General features: G+C 43.5%; 1 protein-coding gene across 1 annotated transcript; it reads right to left on the bottom strand.

Moving 5' to 3' along the window:
- Positions 1–6,490: 6,490 nt before the first annotated feature.
- On the bottom strand, positions 6,491–8,114 carry LOC127327635 (phospholipase A1-II 7). Its single transcript, XM_051354409.2, has 2 exons — positions 7,393–8,114; positions 6,491–7,295 (listed from the first exon to the last, which is right to left on the bottom strand). Exons 1-2 carry the CDS (start codon positions 8,059–8,061, stop codon positions 6,693–6,695), a joined length of 1,272 nt encoding a protein of 423 aa, XP_051210369.1. The 5' UTR covers positions 8,062–8,114; the 3' UTR covers positions 6,491–6,692.
- Between the last annotated feature and the right edge of the window lie 892 nt (positions 8,115–9,006).

Below are 9,006 nucleotides of genomic sequence, written 5' to 3'. Positions count from 1 at the left end.
TTGCTCTCGCATAACAAGATTCAGTAAAGCAGGTTTAATTTCAAAGAATTCTGCTGTAGTAGCAGGTGGAGCAATAGGTGTGCATAAGAAATCATTATTATTTGTGGTTGTGAAGTCACACAACTTAGTGTTTTCAGGAGTATTCATTTTAGCAATAGTAAATAAAGCAAACTAGATAAAATAAATGCAAGTAACTAATTTTTTTGTGTTTTTGATATAGAGAACAAGGCAGTAAATAAAGTAAAGCTAGCAACTAATTTTTTTGTATTTTGATTTAGTGCAGCAAACAAAGTAGTAAATAAAATAAAGCAAGACAAAAACAAAGTAAAGAGATTGGGAAGTGGAGACTCCCCTTGCAGCGTGTCTTGATCTCCCCGGCAACGGCGCCAGAAATTTGCTTGATGCGTGTAGTTGACACGTCCGTTGGGAACCCCAAGAGGAAGGTGTGATGCGCACAGCGGCAAGTTTCCCTCAGTAAGAAACCAAGGTTTAATCGAACCAGTAGGAGTCAAGAAGCACGTTGAAGGTTGATGGCGGCGGGATGTAGTGCGGCGCAACACCAGAGATTCCGGCGCCAACGTGGAACCTGCACAACACAACCAAAGTACTTTGCCCCAATGAAACAGCGGGGTTGTCAATCTCACCGGCTTGCTGTAACAAAGGATTAGATGTATAGTGTGGATGATGATTGTTTGCAGAAAACAGTAGAACAGTATTGCAGTAGATTGTATTTCAATATAGAGAATTGGACCGGGGTCCACAGTTCACTAGAGGTGTCTCTCCCATAAGATAAACAGCATGTTGGGTGAACAAATTACAGTTGGGCAATTGACAAATAAAGAGGGCATGACCATGCACATACATATTGTGATGAGTATTGTGAGATTTAATTGGGCATTACGACAAAGTACATAGACCGCTATCCAGCATGCATCTATGCCTAAAAAGTCCACCTTCAGGTTATCATCCGAACCCCCTCCAGTATTAAGTTGCTAACAACAGACAATTGCATTAAGTATTGCGCGTAATGTAATCAGTGACTACATCCTTGAACATAGCACCAATGTTTTATCCCTAGTGGCAACAGCACATCCATAATCTTAGAGGTTTCTGTCACTCCCCCAGATTCACGGAGACATGAACCCACTATCGAGCATAAATACTCCCTCTTGGAGTTACAAGCATCTACTTGGCCAGAGCATCTACTAGTAACGGAGAGCATGCAAGATCATAAACAACACATAGACATAACTTTGATAATCAACATAACAAGTATTCTCTATTCATCGGATCCCAACAAACGCAACATATAGAATTACAGATAGATGATCTTGATCATGTTAGGCAGCTCACAAGATCCGACAATTAAGCACAATGGGGAGAAGACAACCATCTAGCTACTGCTATGGACCCATAGTCTAGGGGTAGACTACTCACACATCACTCCGGGGGCAACCATGGCGGCGTAGAGTCCTCCGGGAGATGAATCCCCTCTCCGGCAGGGTGCCGGAGGCGATCTCCTGAATCCCCCGAGATGGGATTGGCGGCGGCGTCTCAGTAAGGTTTTCCGTATCGTGGCTCTCGGTACTGGGGTTTCGCGATGGAGGCTATTTGTAGGCGGAAGGGCAGGTCAAGAGGTGGCACGAGGGCCCCACACCACAGGTCGGTGCGGCCAAGGGCCAGGCCGCGCCGCCCTAGGGTTTGGCCACCTCGTGGCCCCACTTCATCTCCTCTTCGGTCTTCTGGAAGCTTCGTGGCAAAATAGGACCCTGGGCGTTGATTTCGTCCAATTCCGAGAATATTTCGTTACTAGGATTTCTGAAACCAAAAACAGCGTAAAAACAAGAATCGGCACTTCGGCATCTTGTTAATAGGTTAGTTCCAGAAAATGCACGAATATGACATAAAGTGTGCATAAAACATGTAGATAACATCAATAATGTGGCATGGAACATAAGAAATTATCGATATGTCGGAGACGTATCAATGATATCGATTAATTGTGGCCGTGTTGGAAGAAGATCGGATAGACTCTGGAGGTACTATCTCGCATGTTCAGCTCGAGTCGAGATCCAGTGAAGTTTCTAGAGAGTTCTCATAGTGGATCGGGATAATTTTGCGTGTCAGATGATCGGTGTTTTGCAGCAGTGTTCTCGGCGAGTGGGAGCGACGACACTTACGGACTCCCCTTTTTGCGGTATTAGTTTTCGGGGTAAATACACTCATGCCGAGCTTTGGTGGTTGTAACTTTGCAATGGCGACTTTTATTCATTTCCTTGTTGAAGGTATTGTTTAGAGATGAGACCTTCTGCAAGGCGAAAACCCATGATCTAACCATTCTGGTTAGATCAGAAGAATGGTGTTTCAGCATTGTTACCTTTCTAGAGACATTGTTTTCTAGAGCCTTTTATGGAGTTTAGGTGTTGTAACACTTGTGGTGCTCTTGCTGCAGCAAATCTCTGTTTGTTTCGATGAGGTGTTTTTTTTCTTTTGTGTTTTCGGCCGTGTGCATCCTTTTTGCAAATAGGTCTGACATTAAAGAAACAATGAACAATACAAAGCACCTTAAGAAAAACAAAAATTACAACGAGATCCTTGATGAGCACTTTGCATCTTTAACCTCCAGATCGTATCGACGTGACATCGCTACTACCGCACCTCCCAGACCGGCGTGACGTTGTAGGTTGCCGATGGAAAGTCGCTGAACAGGTCAAAAAGATCACATCCATCCCGGAGACGAAGAAAAGGGATGAAATGTGGATGTTGTGTGCATCCATAATGTCACGAGCTCCGGGCATTATGTTGTTGCAGAGTCTCGGTGTATTTGGTATCATCTTGATATTAATATATCCCATTTATTGAAATAAAATATTTGAGATAGTCACTCTTAATTTTGCATATCATATTAATTTGAATGAAGTTAATGCTTTGCTCTTTAGAACTTTTTGGACCTAGTATGTGACCTAATCAATGATGAATTGATATTTAATTTTGCAAGATAAAAATCTTAACTGTAAAATATTCACTCCTTTTCTAATATATGATGTTTTGGCACATAAATTCAATACGGCACATGGGAATTCGAATGAAAAATTGCACGCTTACATATGGATATTCTATGTGCGCGCATCAAGTTTTGTGAAAAACTGGCAATTTTACTGATTTGTGAGAAAAACACAACAGAAAGTCCAATAGACAACTTTTTATGCACCAAAATTCGTTTTTTACAACATGACAGTAAAATGTCCATTTTCCGTTAAACGGTTTTGTGAGCGTGTACAATTTCGAGATGTGCCCATTAAATTTGTGTTCGAATTTCTCAATATTTTGAAAATGTATTTAAACCAAAATTAACAAAACACCACTCCGGTTTGGCAAGCTAAATTAGTCTACCAAAACATAATGTACGGAGTATATGTTATTCAATTTTCAAGTGCAAACACATTGAACATAAAATCCTTTATATTTCTAGAAAAACATTATGATCTAAAACATCGGGGTTTGACCCGCCGACACCCCTGGTGATCTCGCTCTGCCGCCACCGCACCGTGATGCTCAACGGCCGCCGTCAGCGCTATCCAAACAGCCACTAGTAGCCACCCTCCCATCGCCTACCCTCATCCATCTCCCACACGAACCAATCGCATCGCTTCGATCCGAAGGTACCGTGACTCTTGCAGAGATTCTAGATTGTTTCCTTTGATTTGATTGAAGCTGTTGCGTCTTGGGCTCATTAGAGTTATCTGATCGTTTAGCTTCGGTGTTACAGGTTGGTGGCACGATGAAGCCCAAGGTTAGATCTCCCGCGACAAATCCAGGTCAGTGACCCCACAGATTCGTCCCGTCGCTCATTGTCGAGTGAGCTCCTCGGCAATGCCCACCATGAGGGGCTTAGTGTTGACGGAATCTTGCAAACTAACACTCGACATCGGATATCAAACAAACGGGAGACAGAGAGAGATTTACCTAGATTTGGGGCCCCCGTTAAAGTAAAACCCTTACTTCCTGCTTGTCTGATCTTGGTTATCAAATATATCAGGTTACAATGGGGTAGTCGATAGGCTGTTATGGTTAACTCGCCGAAAGGAATGGATTATAGGGTTTGAGCTCAAATCGCGGTGATTTCACGTACTGTTGTTTGTTCTGTTCTCGTTCGGCAGGTCCTCTCCTGGCCTTTATATTGCTGGTTAGGTCCCGAGAGTCCTGTCCGAACTCGACTAGTTTACAATGAAATCTATTCTAGTCTTTTTTTTGATGATGTCTTCTTGCCTTGTTCTTCAAGAATCCGTCTTCTGATAGGTCTCCTTTGTTTGAACCGACGTATGGGCCAACCTTGGTCGTTGGACAATCTTCATGGGTCCTAATTAGACCAAAGAAGATAGACTAATGTTGGTACCCAAAGGGTAATGTCCACATCAGTAGCCCCCGAGTGACTGGCTGAATTGAAGCTTCGGGCATGGACTATAATTTCCTTCATACGAATATGCTTTAATGTCAAAGACAATTGGGTCTTCATATTTGTTGCAGATTTGAAGTCATTTCTATCGGGTGCGCGTCCAGTGCTCCCGATGGGAGTAGCCCTCGAGTCTAGGGACGGAATTTTGCAATCGTGCGTAGACTCAAGTTGTACTAGTCGAAAATCTTGTTGCCGTTGCTTTCTGAGTTTCCTTCATCACCAATATCTTCTAGCTGTTGAAAAGAATTGGACCTTATCGTTCACCATGAAATTGAAATTGCTTGATATTGGGTGCGCGTCCAGTGCTCCCGTTGGGAGTAGCCCCCAAGTCTAGGGACGGATATTTGCAACCGTGTGTAGACTCAAGTTGTACTACTCGAGGATTTTGTTGTCGATGTTTTCTGAACTTCCTTTGTCATCTGATATCTTTTTAGTATATCGGGTCTTCAAAGACTTCGGGTAAAGTCATTTGGTTATGTTTGTACGTAAGGGATAGAAGTAACGTGCCCAACTTTAGTCGATAAATCGATGCTGGTTAACTACCGATGGTAAAACAAAGTTACTCTACTTAGGATCAAGTCCCTGGGCTCGATCTTGAATCTTCTGGAACCTTCGTGTCCGTTATTCTTCGAATGCATTTGTTTTTATCAGGTGCGCATCTAGCGTTCCCGATAGAGTAGCCCCGAGTCTAGGGACGGATGCTTGCAACCATGCGTAGATTCAAGTCGAATAGTTCCCAAGACAAGATATGCGTCTACAACCTAATAAATATAATCTTGCATGTGTTAGTACCCACTATAGAGGTGGTAAGATAGAGTATTAAGTGTATGCTACTACTCTATGTTACTCACTACTATGACTATTCTTACTCAGCAAGTACCGGGAAAGCTTTCTCATGCACTAGACATTTAAAATCATATGTCAACTAGAGTACATAATAGCTAGTAGTATGTGAGAACAATGGTACAAAGAACATAGTACTAGACATAGATTTTTTGGCTCTTGGACACCAGCCTGCTGTTTGAAAAAATAAAATATCACACGTATATGTTTCAAAAAAGTTAGAAAAAAATCATGGTGTAGCCAATGAATTATCCCATAAACGTGCAAAATTTCAATTTCAAATATAAAATATTTTGGGCTACACAAAAATGACAAACATGTGGATCTAGGTATGTATATTTTAAATCTCCAAATCTCAACAGATTTTGTCCTTTTTGTGTGGCCTAAAAGAATTTCATATTAAAATTTTACATGCTTGTAGGTTACGTTATTTACTGTTTTCAGATTTATTTTTAGATTTTTTCGAAATAAATATGTATTTTTTTAAACAGCAGGAACACTGGTGCCCAAAAGCCAAAGACACTTTTCGCATAGTACTCCACTACAATGGTACATCGAAGAACTGGAAAAAGTTCATCCCAAAAGTCCACAACACTGAAGACATGCATGACAGGCCCGAGGTTTTGATTTTTGAAAAGAAAAACATACTCCCTCCGGTTTAACAGGCGCGCACGTAGTTTAAGAAATTGCTTTGACCATTATTTTGGTTAATAAAATATGAAATATGTGTCACAAAAATTATATCATTGGAAAGATTTTTCATACGAATCTAATGATATAAATTTTGTAGACATAAAATTTATATTTTATTGATCAAATCAATGGTCAAAGTTTGTCTTAAACTGCGTGCGTGCCTGTTAAACTGAGACGGAGGGAGTACTCCACATCTTGGGATCAGATGTAGCATTAGGATAATAAAGAATTCCACATCTGGTTCATAGGGCGTTGATTAAATGATGATTACCGCTTGCCATATGGTTATAATATAAGTTTCAACTTGCAATCGAGTTTTTCCTAGTTTTATATGGTGTTACACGTAAGTTTTACTAATTACATATGGGATGCAACTGCGAAAAGTGCTACATACCGCTAAATTGCTTCGTGATTCATGGTATTCATGAGTGACAAGGTAAATAATGTACATATTGCTTCGTGATTCGTACTAAAAATGAGTAGTAGCTTGAGTTGTAATTGAAATCCGATAACATCGCCTGCCTGATAATTAAAATAAATCTTGTTACACAATTTATCATATCAAACCAAGAATTTTACAAGTCCACAAACAACGGGAACCTTTAAATGATTATTGCTACGAAAACATAAAGCAGAGCACCGATATTATTTATAAGCCTTATCCATGGCAGAGGGTGCATGTAGTAACTTAACCACACAATTATAAATCATTGATGTTGTCGAAGGTCCAGCGGCCAACGACGCCCTTGACCTTGTGCTTGTGATTAATGGCCCACCAGTTTGCCGGCACCGGGTAGTCGTCTTTGAGCGCGTCGGCACTCTTGTTCACCAACGCAACATCCCGGTCCACCACCATCTCGAAGTCCTTGGCATCACCTTGGTCCCCAGCAAGTCCATGCAAGTAACACTCGAGGTTGTGGCGCGTGACGTCATCGTTCAGGCGCAGGTTGAGGTAGGGCGACCTGTCCATGTTGATGTGCAGAACCGCGGTCGCCACGTCCATGTTTTCGTCTGCCGGCGGCACCTTGTCGCCGGCGTTCCTCACGTGGAGGGCACGGAGAGCAGGGAAGGAGGCGAAGGCGGACTTGAAGTTGTCGTCCCCGACGTGAGGGCTCGCGAACAGAATCGCCGTCACCGGGCATGGCGTCTGCTCCGGTCTGGAGCCGGGGACGTTATAGCCGTTGGCCACTATGTCGACGGCGTTGAGGGTGGCGAGCGAGGCGCCGAGGTTGTGGCCGGTGACGGTGATGCTGGTCTTCTCTTCCTTGTACGCCTCCACTTGCTTCCTCACTTCCGCCAGCACCTTTTACATGCATGCAAGCGTGAGCGCTTAATTATAACGACGATGAGTGTGAAGTTGCTCGTAATTAAGAGTTTGTAAGGCTCGAACGAAGCTTCACCTGATCTCTGGCGCTGTTCCTTACGATCATGGGCATTATATGTTTCTCAACTGGGTTGTTCGTCGTGTACACGTCAAGGATGCCAGATCGGACCTTTGCGTCGGAGAAATCGCCGGCCAGCACCTGCGCGGCGGACTTGTACCGGAACTCCACGTCTTTGGGATACTCCAGGATCTTCACGGTGCCGCGCCACGCCACGACGATGTCGCGCCGCCCCAGCGCCTTGGCACCCTCGTCCGTCGCCACCGCCACGTACCCGATCCAGTTGGTCCGACTCTCGCTTCGCCCTGGCTTCTCCGGCTGCTGCACGAACAATGCGTTGCCTATCGCCATCGACTCCAGCGACTGCCCTAGAAGCGGCTCCCAGGTCGCATTCAGGAACTTGGTGATGGTGTAGTACTCGGGGTGGGACACGCCGGAGGCGGCGAGCAGGCCGGCCTGGTCGTAGATGCACGAGCCGGCGTGTGGCGAGTTCTCGTCAGCGTCGAACCCGTCGTACGCGGCCTCAGCGAGCTCGCCGTAGGCGATGAGGGAGGCCCGGAGATCGGCGTTGAGTGGTTCCAGGAGCCCTTCCCACGAGCACGAGCCCTGGAGCTGTTCCCACGGGGTGGCGATGCTTCCTTCTTCAAGCTTCGGCGACGACATGTGAGCGTTCGCGGTGGGTGCCATTCTCCTCCGATCGACTATTGCAACTCTAGAAATGGCGCTATGGCTATGCGTGTGCTGGTTTGTTTCTCTAGACATGGGAATCTATTTATAGGGAAACGACATGACCAACAAATGACTCTCAGTGTTGGTTGTGTTAGTGTTGCCTGCGTGCCAAGTGTAATTGGTTGTGTTTGTGTTAGTGGACCCAAAGTTTTAAAATTCAGAAAACTCCAATGTTTCGTCTAAAACAATTCTGAAGAAAAAAAATGCAACTACATACAGATACTTAGTATTATATGTACATGTATGTTTGTAGAATCATATTTACATATGTGATCAACACATTAGCGACAAATGTGAAGACAAAAAATACAAAAATAATGCCTAGTTAGAGCGTCTATTTGTTATTTTTGTGTAGCCAAAAGTACAGAAAAATGTTCTACAACTCTACATGTATCAGTGTAGAAATTTAATTTTTTTCTGAAATATTTAACTTCCGATTCTAATTTGTTTTAAATGTCACTAGTAGAAAAATGGCCTATAATCCCGGTTTATAAGGGCCTTTAGGCCCGGTACCAACCATCCGGGACTAAAGGCCCTCCCCTTTAGTCCCGGTTGTAAAACAAACCGGGACTAAAGGTCCCGCCACGTGGGCTACTGGCGTGCGTCGAGAAAATGACCTTTAGTCCCGGTTTGTAACACCAGTCGGGACTAAAGGTTATTTGTTAATTTTTTTAATCCATTTTGTTATGCCCAATTATTTTTCGCTCCTCCTTTTTTTTCTATTTTTTCAGAATTTCTACTATTTCAGTTATTTAACTAGTTTAGTCTCTAACTACACTTAATCTTTAACTACGCTTATAATCTCTAGTCAAATTACTTACCTGTGGTCCAACTTTCCGCTCGGTCACCCATCCTCCCACTACTACAACACTAGCACGCTTAACTTTCAAGTTCCTTTTCCAT

Source organism: Lolium perenne, chromosome 1, assembly GCF_019359855.2.
Source record: "Lolium perenne isolate Kyuss_39 chromosome 1, Kyuss_2.0, whole genome shotgun sequence".
Classification (NCBI taxonomy): Eukaryota; Viridiplantae; Streptophyta; class Magnoliopsida; order Poales; family Poaceae; genus Lolium; species Lolium perenne.
The sequence above is the reverse complement of the archived record's forward strand: the minus strand, read 5'-3'. Positions and strand labels throughout refer to the sequence as shown.

What these genes read in the sequence shown, in the direction of transcription:
- LOC127327635 (XM_051354409.2), bottom strand. Translation starts at nt 8,061, where the DNA reads ATGGCACCCACCGCGAACGCTCACATGTCGTCGCCGAAGCTTGAAGAA. An exon ending in GGAACAGCGCCAGAGATCAG is followed by an intron (nt 7,296 to 7,392) that starts GTGAAGCTTCGT and finishes TGCATGTAAAAG; the next exon opens with GTGCTGGCGGAAGTGAGGAA.